This window comes from Triticum aestivum, chromosome 2B, assembly GCF_018294505.1.
Source record: "Triticum aestivum cultivar Chinese Spring chromosome 2B, IWGSC CS RefSeq v2.1, whole genome shotgun sequence".
NCBI lineage: Eukaryota > Viridiplantae > Streptophyta > Magnoliopsida > Poales > Poaceae > Triticum > Triticum aestivum.
Window position 1 is genome coordinate 696488277 of NC_057798.1, and position 16623 is coordinate 696504899.

The 16623-nt window shown below is 46.0% G+C and overlaps 2 protein-coding genes across 3 annotated transcripts; both read left to right on the forward strand.

The window, feature by feature from the left end:
* Positions 1-396: 396 nt before the first annotated feature.
* On the forward strand, positions 397-3275 carry LOC123046779 (signal recognition particle 14 kDa protein). Of its 2 annotated transcripts, XM_044470207.1 has the most exons (4): positions 397-605; positions 875-968; positions 1068-1177; positions 2785-3275. In XM_044470207.1, exons 1-4 carry the CDS (start codon positions 603-605, stop codon positions 2968-2970), a joined length of 393 nt encoding a protein of 130 aa, XP_044326142.1. In that variant the 5' UTR covers positions 397-602; the 3' UTR covers positions 2971-3275. The 2 variants fall into 2 exon arrangements, with proteins under 2 accessions (XP_044326142.1, XP_044326141.1); XM_044470206.1 differs by lacking the exon at positions 397-605 and having other exon boundaries at positions 788-968.
* Positions 3276-3848: 573 nt separating this feature from the next.
* LOC123046778 (aminomethyltransferase, mitochondrial) lies at positions 3849-6753 on the forward strand. Its single transcript, XM_044470205.1, has 3 exons — positions 3849-4533; positions 5529-5647; positions 6012-6753. Exons 1-3 carry the CDS (start codon positions 3952-3954, stop codon positions 6556-6558), a joined length of 1248 nt encoding a protein of 415 aa, XP_044326140.1. The 5' UTR covers positions 3849-3951; the 3' UTR covers positions 6559-6753.
* Positions 6754-16623: the final 9870 nt, after the last annotated feature.

Genomic DNA, 16623 nt, shown 5'->3' on the forward strand with positions numbered 1-16623 from the left:
TGACATAAGAATGAATAATAAACTCTTTCGGTTTTATTTACTCTGTATATAAGCTTTATCGTAAGTCAAACTTTCTATATTTCGGTCAAATTTATAAAAAACATTATTAACTTTCACGATACCAAATTAGTGTCCTTAGATTCCTCATGAAATATATTTTCACATCATATATATCTGTTATTGTAAACACTTAAAGTTTGATCAAATTTATTAATTTTAATTTAAGACACAATTAATACGGAGAATTTTATTTTTTTAAAAGAGTATTAAGCATCCCCTTCAGCCCAAGCCCAAGGAACGCAATCACGGCGTTTCTGCCTCTCTTCCTAAAGTCGGCGTCACCGTTCCGTCCTCCAGTCCAAGGCTGCCTCCACAAGTTCACAGCCCCTGCCGTCCCACCCGGCCACCTTATCCGTCAGATCTCCCCCGCCCCGTGATCTGCCCCGTCCGTCTTCCCACAACACCCCACCCTCCCCTCTCCCCCTCCCCCGTCTTCGACCCGAACCCCAGCGGCGGAGCCGACGAAGAGGAGGAGACCAAGGCTCGACGGACAAGGGGAGGACCTCCGCTCTCTCGGCGATCGCGAGACTACCCTCCTCAAGATGGTAATCTCCCGCCCCATGCTCTGTTCCTCCGATCCTCGCCGTGTTTCCCGTCCGTCGTGCCGAGAATCGCGATCTGGCGAGAAGAAGTCCGCGGAGAACTAGATCTCCCGGCGTTTTTGCCCTAGAATTTGGAACCGATCCGGCCGCTTCTACTAGTCCCGGGCGTCGCGTAGTTCAGATCGATGGTGGAGAACGGAGCAGAAACTCCGCTCTGCTTTCTCGAACTGATTCTGACCATGTGTACTCGCGGCATTGCGTGGTTCGTGCAGGTGCTGATGCAGGCAGATCCGTTCCTGAGCGAGCTGACCAACATGTACGAGCGGAGCACGGAGAAGGGCTCCGTGTGGGTCACCATGAAGCGATGTGAGTTGGTCCCTTCACCGCTGGTTCGTGTGGTGTGGGTTGTGGATTTGATGGGTTCAGCAAGTCGGTCTGATGTGACGAGTTGTTTGATGTGCGCAGCATCGATGAAGTGTCAGGCTAGGTTGAAGAAGATGGCGAGTAAGGGGGAGCCTGTTGAGTACCGGTGCCTGGTCCGCGCCTCCGATGGCAAGAGGAACATCTCCACCTCGGTATTATTCACTTTTTTTCTGCTACTGGTTCCGCATTATGACTGTGAGATGTGTTTTGCATTGATTCTGTACCTGGTGGTAATCAGGCCGCTGTTAGTCATTGTCATTAGCCCCTGTTCTGCTAGGGTTGTGAATCATAGGTCAGACGTTTGCATATTTCCTCCTGATAGGTTTGCATACATGCTGATAGAATATTTGTTGGTTGTTTACTTCCAGTTCAGAATGGTTTGGTTGATATTGAGAAATTGATAGGTAGGTAAATCAACTCAGTGGCCTGAATATGTAGAGAGGATACATTGTACCTATGATCATTGTGCATATCACAATCATCCTAGTGCTGCGGGATATGCAGCAACTTTGAGTAGCATAATGACAAGTATAAAGCGAGGAATGAAGCACTTGCGTTTGGTACATTTTGACCATAGTGGTACAAGTCTTTTATGCAGTAATCTCTCTATTGCTACAGCTGTAGGCAAACTAATAGAGCAGTGGGAAGAGGGGGCCATCACTAATGAGTTTTCTTGATTATCAATCTTATTACTGAATGGGAAAGAGTTAGAACTTACCAGTGTTAAGATAGTTCAGCAATTGGTGCAAATTTGAAGGATGGGACATATTTTCTTGCCCTTGTCAAGTTTCAATTGCATGAACCAGTGAGGACCCACATTAATTGTTTCATCTTACATCAGTTGAACACCTTTCATAAAAGTGTATACAGTTTATTTCCACTTTGCAAATACCTAAGCTATATTTTCCCAATGATCATGTCATAACACCTCATGATATCACCTTATCTTTTGTGAAAGCCCTTATTAAGGAGCATTTTCCATTGACAAGGTTATGCATCAATGGGAACCCATGCATTTAAGCTTTCCGACGAAACAATTGAATATGTGCATCTTTTACCACAAGACACTGTTGCCGTCAATTTGTGCAACCTGTCTTAGTAATAAAATCATGGCCCATCTAAAAAAGGGAGAATTGACAAGTTAAGACTCCCAATTCCCATTACGTAAGTTTTGCTAAACAATTTCACTTCTCCTTTTCATTTTGATGGTTGAAGTGGTGATGTAGGGCGTCCCTTACTTATGGCTACAAAACTGTTGTTTATTTCTGTTATCTTATATTTCCTTCATTTTCATGTAGAAGAAGGGTTACTAGTTATCCTAATTACTAATGATGTCTGCTGTCAATTTGGAAACATGCCTGCCCATTTCATATCCCGATAACACAAAACAAGTACTCACATGAACTAATCTGTTTATCTTTGTGCATATCTATTTGCCCCCATCCATATCAAATTTCTGCATGCCCCCTGAGTAAGGCATTTTTTCTACCAAGTGCTTTACCTTCGGGGCTGGATAAATATGTGCACTTAGAGCTTAGGGTGAATGCTCATGCTACATTTTTGATATGTTGGCAATACTATGAATATTTTCTGAAATGTCGTCAGAGAACTGTCATTTGCAATATTGTTTCGGTTATGAGGACTGATGACTTATTTTATTTTAATGGTGGCATTATTGAACATATCTGTCCTGGCACTTTCATTGCATTTCTGGACCAATCAGTGAACCTTACTGTACTTGCAATGCCATGCCTTTCAGCTGTCTGCAAAGGAGTATCTGAAATTCCAAGCTTCATATGCCCTGGTTCTTAAAGCCCACATGCATGCTTTGAAGAAGAGGGAGCGGAAGGACAGGAAGAAGACGGTCGAGGCAGAGAAGATACCCGAGAAGGAACCGAAGAAGCAGAAGAAATCATCTTCGAAGAAATCCGCTGGGTCTAAGTAGTGAGGTACTTGCAGAATTTACTGAGACCTTTTTCGCCCACATGTGCGGTCGAGACGTTGTCACCCGTTTTACCCTTAATTCATGTCCGCGAGATGAAGCCTGTGAATACCTATATAGAGACGCCTCGTCGCCTGGCATTTTTGAAGCAGTGTTTTGTTCTGGTTGTAAGCCCCACCCTTGCCTCTAGAAAAGGCATGCTTTCTTGAACTGCTAGATCTGACAATTGAAGCCTAGTAAGTACAATTTGCAATGGTTTCTCGGTTTGATGGTGAAGAATCTGTAGCTTTGGTTGCTGGTGTGTTTTAGCTTCGTGATCTCATGTCAAGTGGTTGCGAGAATATTGTTATTTGCGGGTTAGGTATGTTGCCTAAAGAAATGGCACACCTCTCTCTGCAGCTGCTGAATCAACAACATGCATCTGAGCCTGGTCGGGCGCTGCCATCCTTCTATGTTTGTCTATAGTTAATCAGTCTTGGATGCCGTATCTGCTTGCCCTCACCGCTGTTGCTTCCTGGCCAGTTGCCCTGCCATGATGCCAATGCGTACGCATATCATCAGAATGATTTTTTTTTGTTAGCCTCTGTGCCAAGTTTTGCGTTTAGATCACAATGTTTTTTTATCTCAATCTGAACATGTTTTACCACTCGAATGCAAGAATCTGTGAAGTGTTCTTTTTATAGATCCGCACACGAATCTTTGCCCAGTGAGGGAGAGCCGTCACCATCCACCACCGAAACCGGACAAAAACCCAACAAAAAATAATCCGAAAGCCAACAAGGCTAGCACTGATCGCTCACTGATCCATCATCACCAAACGCCCCCGAGCTGAGCTCGCGCCGAGCTCCTCGTCCCCTCCCTTTGCCTGCCACCACCCACTCCCGATCGCCTCCCCCGTCGCCACCCACCACCACCACCCCTCAAAATCTCATCTTTTGTTTCCTCATCCCACTCCCCCACCACCACTCCTACCATACCGCCACCATGAGAGGCCTCCTCGCGTGCGCCACGCTGGCCCGCCGCGCCGCCGCCGCCTCATCCACGGGCGCCGCCTCCACCACCGCCGCGCGCCGCCACCTTGCCGGCGCGGCGGAGGCGGCCGAGGCGGAGCTGAAGAAGACGGCGCTCTACGACTTCCACGTGGCGCACGGGGGCAAGATGGTGCCCTTCGCCGGCTGGAGCATGCCCATCCAGTACAAGGACACCATCATGGACTCCACCCTCAACTGCCGCGCCAACGGCAGCCTCTTCGACGTCTCCCACATGTGCGGCCTCAGCCTGCAGGGCCGCCAGGCCATCCCCTTCCTCGAGTCCCTCGTCGTCGCCGACGTCGCCGCGCTCAAGGACGGCACGGGGTCCCTCACCGTCTTCACCAACGACAAGGGCGGCGCCATCGACGACTCCGTCGTCACCAAGGTCAACGACCACCACGTCTACCTCGTCGTCAACGCCGGCTGCCGGGACAAGGACCTCGCCCACATCGGCGCCCACATGGAGGCGTTCCAGAAGAAGGGCGGCGACGTCAAGTGGCACGTCCACGACGAGCGCTCCCTCCTCGCCCTGCAGGTCAGCTGACGCTTCCTTGCCCTCTTCATCTTGATTGGTACTTTTCCTGCTTTTTTAGTTAATAGTACTCCCAAGGTTGGATACATATATTTATTTCTAAGATTAGGGAATGCACTACTTGGAGCTTCAAGGGTGCCATAAATAAATGGCCCATTTCTGTCAGGAAAGATTTTGGGATGTACATTATGATGGAGTGTTGATACATCGCGATTCGGTGGAGTTCATTGTTAGTGAAATTGAGTTTCAATGTGATTAGTTCAGATTAACATTTAGCTTTATTGGGGAAAAGGCACTAATAGTATCATTGTTGATGTCAGTTTATGGTTTGTTGTTGATCTTGTAAAGACTGAGTTCAGCTAGTATGGCAGAATTCTCTTTTGATGGTGTGCAGATGGCAAAATCTAGATTTTTTTGTATCTTGCTGCTTGGTGAGATTTCTTGATAGGCAGTTGTGGTGCTTGCTTGCTTGGTCAAGTTTTGGTTTCTTAATCCTTACAAGATGCAATGCTCTATCTGAATTCTTAGGTAGTAGTTGAGCAGGTTTGAGTGTCTTTTTCTCAGTTGGTGGACTCTCTAGCTAAAGTTTCTCTTGGTTTCACTTTGATGTAATCCAGTGGTTCCTAGATTGGATTGTGACAGCAGACATTTCTCCTAATAGAAAAGGCAGTTGCTCCTGCCAGTTTTCGTCATAGCACTATGAAATTATGAAAGCAGTGCAGAACAACCCAATTCAAGTTTCAGCAAGAGGAGGATAAATGTTTGCACATCGATTCATAAAATAGAAATGACCTTCACAACGTAGGATTTTTATTCTCGATTGCGGGGGAAGTGATTTTTCTATTCTGAACTTCTTGGCACTATTTGTGTGGTTTTGTTGAAGTATTAAATTTTTACTTTTATGTCGATTATGTATATTTGATACTTCCCCAACATATGTACTATTTCCCGAATTTATACAAAGACATTATTGTAACTCTGTTCCTTGACATGAGCAGGGTCCTCTTGCTGCACCAACTCTCCAGGTGCTGACAAAGGAAGATTTGAGCAAAATGTACTTCAGTGATTTCAAGATGATTGACATCAATGGATCTGCTTGCTTCCTCACCAGAACTGGGTATAAGCCTTTTAATCCATTATTACTTCCAGTTTTCATATTATGACTCCGCTCCTTTCTTTAGTACCAGGACAATTCCTTAAGAGCATCAGTACTAACTTTTTTACATTGACCAACCATCACTTGTCCATCATAATTCATAAATACTGAAATCTCTTTACTGTTCAATCTGGCATGCCAAAGTGGGTCTATGGGATGTTATCTGGTGACTTTTGCTTAAACGCAATCGATGAGATGCCATATTATTTTAGCTTTTCAAATTCTATAGTAAAGCTTCTTACACCAGTCCTTTATGTGTCTATCCATTGATGATATTATTGTTTTGAACAATTTGCTTCTGTCTCTGAAACATTTCTCATTTCAGTTACACCGGCGAAGATGGATTTGAAATCTCTGTCCCATCAGAGAACGCGGTCGATCTCGCAAAGGCCCTCCTGGAGAAATCCGAAGGCAAGGTGAGGCTGACCGGCCTGGGCGCCCGAGACAGTCTCCGGCTGGAGGCCGGCCTCTGCCTGTACGGCAACGACATGGAGCAGCACATCACGCCGGTGGAGGCCGGCCTCTCGTGGGCGATCGGCAAGCGGAGGAAAGCCGAGGGCGGCTTCCTGGGCGCGGAGGTGATCCTGAAGCAGCTCAAGGAAGGGCCCAAGATCAGGCGCGTGGGCATCTTCTCGCAGGGGCCACCCCCGCGGAGCCACAGTGAGATCGTGAGCGGCACCGGGGAGAACATTGGCGAGGTGACGAGCGGCGGGTTCAGCCCGTGCCTGAAGAAGAACATCGCCATGGGGTACGTGAAGAACGGCCTGCACAAGGCCGGCACGGAGTTCAAGGTGGTCGTCCGCGGCAAGCAGTACGACGCCGTCGTCACCAAGATGCCCTTCGTGCCCACCAAGTACTACAAGGCCCCTTAGGTTGTGTACAGAAGAGAAACAATGGATGGATGCTCCCTGGACTGCAAATTTTCTCTCGCGACTCTGCCCATGGCGGCTTGTTCATGGCAGGCTGCTGCAGCTGTAACCTCTGTCGGGCTTCCTCTTACAGCTTGACATTTCTCCTCTACCCTTCTAATAATAATATTTGCCAGTGCGTTGTTTGCTATCCCAGAAGCGATCATGTCATGTGTGCTGAGGCATAAATCTATCAGACATACCACGGACGAGCTTTCGACCTGTGCTCCTTTGAGATGTCCTCTTATAAAGGTTAAGTGAACTACTCGTTTGTGGTAACCTTTCATCCATACTGCTAGTACTGTATTATCTAGGGGTCACTCTATACCTTTGTAAGGGCATCTCTAGCCGATCCCCTAAAAAATTACAGTAGAGGGTGATCCCCTAAAAAATTACAGTAGAGGGTGATCCCCTAAAAAATTACAGTAACCGTCGAGTAAGCTATAGTAAAGTAAATTTACTCCACTAAGTTTTGGCCGAACCTAGCCGAGTCCTAAATTTAGTGGAGTAATTTTTTGATTTTGACAAAGTGTTTCAATTCTATATTACGTTCATTGCAACTACATATTAGCAGACATATAAAAAAACAAACATAATAAATAAGTTCCACATAATTCATGAATATTACGAATTCATAGTTTACAAACCAACTTATTCAAATTCAAACACACCGAATGGTTCAAATGAAGCAAATGGCCTAATAAAATCACAACTACGAAGTGCTATGGAGATGTCAATGATGCTCAACAAGGTCATGCTGGAGGTAGGTATGACCTTCTCGGTTCTCGATCCTCCGATGCGCTTTAAGAAATGCTTGAATCCCTTTTGGATCGTGCTCTGGCTTAACAAGATTCCCATTGGTGATGTACCGAATGTTCTTAGACATTTCTTTCTCATCTTCAACCATCATGTTATGCAAGATGATGCAACAAGTCATGATTTACCATAGAACCTTGTAGTTCCAATACTCGCAGGGCCACGAACGTTTGCAAAGCGCTTTTGAAGCACACGGAAAGCTCGCTCTCCACATCATTTCTAATAGACTCTTGACGTGTTGCAAAGTGAGAACTTTTGTTACCTTTTGGTTGCGGAATTATTTTGACAAATATGGCCCATGGAGGATAGATGTCATCTGTAAGGTAGTGGCCCATCATGTACTCATGACCATTGAACGCATAGTTGCAAGGAGGATCATCTTCCACAACAAGCCTAGCAAACAGTGGTGATCTCGAAAGCACATTCAGGTCATTGTGAGAGCTAGTCACCGGCTCTCAGGGTGCAATGTACGTCGTTACCGGCTACTCTTGGACGATGCCTTCTTCAATTCGGGTTGGATCATGTTGTTGACTTGCCGACTCCTAGGCGTGAAGGGTGGAGAGTGCGTTGACCTAGCCTGAGATGTGGTAGGAGTTGTGCTTTTAGGTGCCCGGTGTTGGTCGAGACATGGTCTTTGATCTCTTGTCATTGTAGTCGTCGTATTGTGAATTCTTTGCCGGAAGGCATTGTATCAGCCGCTTGGCTCTCCTTCTATGATATTGATACACCTCTCCATGGTGTATCCTTGAAAAAAGAGAGTCAAGGATGTAAAATATAGTTTTTCATATTTTTTATGCAACTCTAGGCCTCTGAGATGCTCAACTTGGTTGACCTAGAAACAATGATTTCTTAGTGTATTACAAATAGAGAAATTTATATCATAGGCACACATACTCCATAAACATGACTACAAATTTGACCCCAGATTTTTAGCCATGACAAACTGAACATATTTCATGGCCAATTTAGTGGTCGTGAGGATGGCCAATTTAGGGTGTGTGTGTGGTTTTCGTCAGTTTTCCTTGATTAACCGTGCCATGTACGGTTTTTGGGTCCGGTTTTACTTATTAACTGGACCAATTCTCTTCTTAATGCAATGCGGGAGCTCCCCGTCCTCTGACGAGGTTCCGTCGAAAAAAAAGTTGGCAATTCCCTTAGCAAGCATATGATTTGCCATGTTTGCTAAAGGAAATTGGCATCCTCATGATAACTAAATTTGTCATAAAAACGTCCGGTTTGTCATGTCTAAAGATCTGACGTCAGATCTTTAATATTATCATACTTCATTCACCCTTTGCGAGCATATACATCTTGTTCCTTGGCAACTCACTGTAATCATATGTAATTCTTGGGTTCTTAGTACGGGAAGAACCATTCAGTCACCGGATTGTTTATCAAGCGACACCCGGTCAGTGAAACTACACTATGTGTGCCGCTTGTCATGTCATACACACAATAGTAGGGAATGCATTTGAGGTACTTTTCACAAAAGCAACACCTGCATGGCCCGGTGGGAGGACATAATAACCACAGCCAGCTGACGCTCGGAAGAAACACACGGTTCCCTCCTCTGAGTCTGCTGTCAGTGTGTTGCTCCATGAACGACGATCCAACTGCCCTGGAGCAAGTGTCGCTGATGAAGAGGACCTGGTCACCCAAGTCCTTCACTTCTGCCCACTCTTTCTTCTCCAAATCCGCCTCGAACACCTGCAGTTTTATCGTGTTATCATGGCGAATCCCGTCCCCGCTAGGGAGGCTCCATCGCACCATCAGTAGCTTTGTCTCGTCGGACGATACGACGAGGTTGAGGTTTGCTCGGCCGGTCGCCGTCGCAGGCCGTTTCTGGATGCGTGCTTGGCGCGGCAAGGCTGCGTGACCTCGTGGACGAAGAGCTCCTCGCTGGAACTCACAGCGAAGATCTGTCCACGGTGAAAGGCTATGTCGCTGTAATCGGTGGCGCTGAGCAGCGCCCATGAAAGAGCGCCTGGCCGGAAAAAGGCAAAGTTACAGTCGTCCCTGGTTCGGTGAGTGTAGAGGATCGCCGCCAGGAGATGGGACGAGCACACCACGATCTTATACATGGATGAACGCACCGTCGTCGCCGTGCCGACCATCAGCGCCATCGCCGTGCTCCGGGACGAGCACACCACGATCTTATACATGGATGAACGCACCGTCGTCGCCGTGCCGACCATCAGCGCCATCGCCGTGCTCCGGGACGAGCACACCACGATCTTATACATGGATGAATGCACCGTCGTCGCCGTGCCGACCATCAGCGCCATCGCCGTGCTCCGGTCATGGCCGGCCGCGTCGCAGCAGTCGGTGCACTCGTGGTAGCTGCACGGGATCTCGATGGCGGACGAGGCTCCTGCTCCTGGCGCATGGTGGCGCAGGAGCAACCGATCGCGGTGCCCGTACAGAAGCCAGCTGCCGAAGGAGAGATGGTAGTATTTGCCCGGCGCCGCTGCGAAGCGGTAAGGCCAACTCCACCGCGCGACTTCAAACGGACATCCGTTTTGTTCGGATTCTGTCCGTTTGGATAGAGCAATGGGATCGTGTCCAGGTCTGTCCTAGGATGCGATGCGCGCAGCTGCATCCGTTTACCCCATCCCGTCCGTCAGGACCTAAAATGCTCATATTTTCATATGAAAACAAGTTTGCAGGTCTAAATATTAATTGTTTGAAAGTTAAAATAGTTTTACAACCCAATCAAAATTGTCTCTAATAAAGATAGTTGTACAACCAAATCGAAATTGTCTTAAATGAACATAAAACGAACCAATACATCTATCGATTGCCAATATGCTCCCACACGTGCTCAACCAAGTCATTTTGAAGATCCTTATGAGTGTGCCAATCACGCAGCTCACGATGGAACTGGACAAACTGATCAAACGTGGCCGGTTCTTGATGCAGGGGCTCAACATTGTCACCTTGAAAATCAAATCCTTGGTCGAAGATACTATCATCATGCTCGTCCTCGACGATCATGTTGTGCATGATCACACAAGCGGTCATCACCTCCCAAAGCTTCCTTTCATCCCATGACAGTGGAGGTTATCGAACGATGCCCCATCGAGATTGAAGCACACCAAAAGCACGTTTCACATCCTTTCTAGCACTCTCTTGCATTTGGGCAAATCTCTTTCTCTTCTCACCTTGGGGCTTCGAGATTGTCATCACAAAAATTGACCATTGAGGATTTATACCATCAGCTAGATAGTATCCTTTGTTGTACTGGTGGCCGTTGATCTCAAAGTTGACAGGTGAGGAGCGGCCTTCTGCAAGCCTCGCGAAGACTGGAGAACGTTGCATCACGTTGATATCATTGTGAGAACCTGCCATGCCGAAGAAAGAATGCCATCTCCAAAGATCCAGCGATGCCACCGCTTCTAATATGACAGTGCACTCGCCGACATGCCCCTTGTACTGGCCCTGCCAAGCAAATGGACAGTTCTTCCACTCCCAGTGCATACAATCTATGCTGCCAAGCATACCTGGAAAGCCTCTAGCTGCGTTGGTCGCCAACAATCTCTCTGTATCGGCGGCAGTTAGCTGCCTCAAGTACTCTGGGCCAAACACCTCGATCACAGCGTGGCAGAATTTGTACATTGACATCAGACATGTTGTCTCGCTTATACGCACGTACTCATCCACCAGATCGCCTGGAATTCCATACGCAAGCATGCGGACGGTCGCGGTGCATTTCTGGTAAGAGGAGAACCCAAGCTTGCCAAGGGCATCCGTCTTGCACTCAAAGTATGGTCATGAGCAACCACTCCCTCTCGGATACGATTGAACACATGCCTTGCCATTCGAAAACGACAACGAAATTTATCCGGCTTGAAGAGCGGTTTGTTGGAAAAGTAATCGGCATAGAGCAGGGCGTGGCCTCTCTCCCTGTTGCGGTTCAGGTGGGAGCACGGCCAGGGATTGACCCCCTGTACCGAGGAAGCTGCCGTTGAATGTGGTCATGAACGACCAGTGCAGCCACCACAAGATCTTCATCATCCGACGACGAATCGTCCGATGAACAAAGGAAGTGGTGGAAGAAAAACTCGTCTCCACTGTCCATACCTTTGTGGGCAAAATGTCGAACACCTTGTGGTCGCGGTGGCGAAGAGGCTGCGATGATCACCTCGACGCAGTAGGGGTGCTTGCCGGCCGGCTACTGGCCGCTCTGGAGCCGTCTGAAGCTGCCGCGGCCGCCGTGGTATGTCGCCGGCGGTCGTGTCTCCTATGCCACCGACAAAGACGGCGACGGCCAAACCTCCTCCGATCGACGGCCAAAACTACAGCGAAAGCGCGGGCGTGGTGGCGGCCATGTCTACACGTGGTTTGGTATGGGCGGCCGAGGGCTGCGCGGTGTGGAGGCGGCCGGAGAATGGCGGCGGCGCCGGCGACGGGGCGGGGCGGGGCGGGAGAGAGAGGGTCGAAGCGTTGGGAGGGAGGGACTGCTAGTGTCCTCGACAGGCGGGCCACGAGGGGGACAAGGGCGTGCGTCGCGGCCGTCCACGCGCGTCCGTTTCACCCCAAACCGGGCGCAACTTTGGGCCGGGGATGAGTCGAAAACGGACGGATTCCGGACATTTGTCCGTTTGAGGCCGCACGTTGGGCCGCGCTATTCGTCTGTTTTACTCCAAACGGACGCACCCGGACAAGATGGGGTCGCGCGGTGGAGTTGGCCTAAGATTTGCCTTCCACGATGCACTGGTAGGAACCGCCCCCAAGGCTGGCCCACAGCATGGCGGGCGGCTGCTGCAGCTCCGCAGCGAGGCGCCAGTCGTGACAGACAGCCCCGAAGCTGAGGCGGTCGGCGTGCGACGGCAGGCGGCAGAGGATGAGGCCGGCTATGTCCTGCGGGAGGTCAGACCACCGTGAAGCGCCGCAGCCGCGGGTCTTGCCGATATTGAGGCCCATGGCGCGACGCGATCGATCATACACGACGGGATCTTGCGAGCGACCTCTGTCACATAATGTAAAACGTTTTTTGGCACTAGTGTAGTAGTAAAAAACGTCTTACATTATAGGACTAAGGGAGTAGTATTCTGTATCGATCCGTTTCAGGACCAAATCAGGTCGTTCGTATTCCGTGTCCGAACATGAACAGACTGCTAACTTTTGAATCAGACACGTAAGGTTTCAATATATACGTTTGGCATGCAATGGGACTGCGATACATCACCTTTAGTTTCTCTTGTTCTTTATTTATTTGAGGGGTATCATTAGTTTCTGTTGTTCATAATTACAATTCATCACCACGGCGAGCACCGACGCGAGAGCGGACCACATTACGCACCTCACCTTTCTATGTAGTCGATGCTGCGTTAGGTTTCCAAATTACTCGTCGCAGGAATGAATATACTTAAAACTAAAATACATCTAGATACATCCATATCTGCGACAAATAATTCGAAATGGAGGAAGTACATAGCAGGGCACACACATATACCGAAGCAGACCGCTACTTGCACAAATCTTAACACTTGTGTGCGGTTGATTTCTCACTGGTAGGCACCACCATCGCTAGAAACCTCCTTTTGTCATCTCACCTTCTTACTTTCCGTCCAGTCTAATAATGCCATCCCATGTGCCGCTCACAGATATAGGCCTAATCGCTGGCCTACACCATCCGTGGTCGGTGGCGCTGCCATTCCACCTGGGTGCCGTTATGTATCGGACATGCAACCCCATCTCTCGCGTCGCTCGCTATATGGATCTGGTCCCGCGTGCAGTGGCAGCCAGGAGCAAGCGCACACACGGAGGTGCTATCCGTTTTTTAAATCACAACATATATTTGCCATTTCGGTGGACTTTGTTTATTTTTAAAAAAAATCAGAACTTCAATTAAAAAATTGTGAGTTTAACAAAAAATGTTCGAAATACAAAAAAAGTTCGTAAAATAAAAACATGTTTGTGAATTTGAAAAAAAGTCTATGAATCCAAAAAAGGTTCATGATTCAAAAAATGTCCATGAATTCAAAATGTTCATGGCGAATTCTGAAAATGTGCACAAATTCCCAAATGTTTGCAAATTTGAAGTATTTTAGGAACCATTTTTTTCAAATTCATGAAAATGTTCATGAATTCAGAAAATATTCACGTGCTCAAATAATGTGAATTCGAAAAATGTTCACAAATTCAAAAAATGTTCCTGTATTTGTAAAAGTTCACAAATCCAAAAAATATTCATGGATAATTCAAAAAATGTCATCTATTCAAAATATATATACAAATTAAAATATGTAAGAGTATTAACAAAATAATAAAATAAAATATATTGAAGAATAAAAGAAATTTTTATGAATTTGTAAAAATATAGGTGATTCAAAAAAATATTCAAAAATTTGTAAAACATTTGTGAATTAATAATATTCCCATGAATTTTAAGAATATATAATTAGATTTTTTTTAAATTCAGAAAAGTTTACAATTCAAAATATATTCGCAAATTCATAAAAATGTTTTCAAATTGAAAAATGTCCGTGGAGAATTCAAATATTATTCATGATTTAAGAAAATGTTCACTAATTCTAAAAATGTTGATATATCTGAAAAGTATTAGGAATTGAAAATATGTTAGTGGATAATAAAAAAATGTTTGTGAATTCAGAAAAATGTCCTGAATTGGAAAAATGCTGGTGGATACAAAAATGTTCACGTACTCAAAGATTGCCTCTGAATTTCAAAATTATTCATGAATGCAAAAATGTTCCTGAATTGGTAAAAGTACACGGACTCAAAAAAAATTAGTAGGGAAAGTGGGGAATGCAATCTATGTGAATTCCAAGAAATGTTCGTGAATTCAGAAAATGGTTATGTATTATAATAATATTTGCAAATTCAAAAAGACCGCAATAGCCTGCGAACGCTCGCTGGGAGAGGTGGCATTTGCGAACATTTTTTTATGGTAGTCTATTCAGTGATGTATGTCATTTTCTAGAAAGTAGAAAATTTATTGGCGGGAGCAGCCAAAATTTGCTATCTCATGCCATCTGTAAATGCCATAAAAACATTCGCTTGCCATCCCCCTCCAAGGGAACACTTGTCAGTTAGTATTTCTGATTGAAAAATGTTTACAAACTAGAAAAATGTCCACAAATGTGAAAAAGGTTTATACTTTAAGGAAAAAAATAAAAAATAGAAAATGAATAAAAAGTGAACAGGGAAAAGCCGAAAGAAAAACTAGAAAACCAATAGAGAAAATAGATAAAAGAAAAGAAAAGAAAAAACATGTTGGAACCTTCTCAAAACCGTGGGAAGGTTCCTAAAACCGGATGCCCACACCCCCATCGCTTGCACGGAGGTTCTAGAACCGGATCCTCGATTCCCAATCGCTTCCCAAAAACACTGCAAAACTGAGAGCGCTCCCGATTGCTTCGCTACTGGCTAATGGGCCAACCTACAAGGAACGAATATGATCGTAGTGGGCAAGCACTATTCTGGTACATATCAATTTGTCCCCTAAAAAATGCATATCAATTTGTCTAAAAACTAGCGATACAGATTAATTTTGGTTTTATAAATATGGTGTGGCTAGATCTCAGTGGAGTGAGACTTAGCATAGTCGCGGTCAAGTGACATAACATATGCATTCTTTTAATATCTCACGAATATAGCATTGACTGAGACTTGGATTGAGATTTGGCAATCCCTATATATCCTGGCGCCATCTTGTCGCCCTCTCGCTGTGCTGCTCCCTCGATACCCCTCCTTTTTGATGCCAACAACCCACCCTACACCAGCACCCAAACTGTGGGGATCCCGACTCATAAGTCGTGATCACCGAATGCCCGCGTACAATGATCACAGATCAATGCTCACTAAACACACAGAAACTTAATAACAAGAGTCTTACATCCAGTACATACCGTTTTACTCAAATATAACCTTTATGGCCAAGTCTTCATAAACTCACAGTGGAAAATCTTCAATGATAGCGTGAACCCATGCCATCTGCCTTAACCCTACAGGCATTCTTACTGGGAAGCGTCCTAACTCGCATGTTCGTCACCAAGGTACTCCTTATTATACCTATCCTTTCATGCATGACCAATAAAATAATCAGTGGCAAGCCAATGAGTACTTTGAATGTACTCGCAAGCAATCCAAGAGTGATAACCGAATAATTATGCAAGGCTCTACTGCTAAATTGGCATTTTTTGCGGAAAGCTAGTTTTTCTCATGCAAGTATGATCAACATTTATCAAGGACATGAATGCATCTGCAACAAGTATACGGAGGTTACATACATCAACATCAAGAAAGAGTTATGAACAATTCATGCTCAAGCTCATTGTGACTTCCTCATGATTCATATCAACAATACTACCAAACCGTGTTGTTTTTCAGAAACATATGGACATAGTCTAAGCAGCACCACCCTACTGTCCTCGACCGTGGACATGGCTATTCGATAGTTTGACACTCTGCAGAGATTGCACACTTTACCGACAAGATCTGGGAAGCTTTCGTGTCATCCACGACCCGCGGTAGCTCAAGTACCCAGGGTAAGCACCCGATCACTACCTTTCCCTAGCCATGACTAACATAGAGTCCACTTGATTGGTAACCACCCCCATGCCAAACATTGACACATAATAAATTTTATGGAGCCACGCTCCCATATTCATCACATAACACAAGCACGGGGGTACCAACGGTGTGTCCGGTGCCCTGTAAAAATAGTCATGGCCACCTATCCAAGCACGACCCCGTCCCGACAGTGACTACGCCACTCCCGTCACTAGTAAGGCGGGCATCCATGCTAGCATGAACTAGGTAATCAATAATGCCCTTTTTCATATAAAGGTAGAGTGGTTGCGCATGTTTGGTTGAGACGGTCGACAAATCTTAAATCTAATCTGTCTCTGTAAACAACACATTCATCAAGCCTCAGTACACTACTTATCCACCAAGTAGTGACCTAATTCATCATCATCTCCCAGGGGCATTAATGGCACCCACTAGGGCTATTTGCAAGTATGTCAAACCACACTTGTTTCTTTCCATGCATAACCCTGACCCATTTTGCGTAGCCAACTACTATAGCATCTTTCTACAACCCACCAACACAACTCTAAACAAGGATAGAGTCATGAACAATGCAAGTATCAACGGGGTATGCAACGGAGGCAATCCTAGCAAGGTTGCCATTCAGGATATATCATGCACTCGATGAAACAATGAAAATGCAATTATGATGTAAAA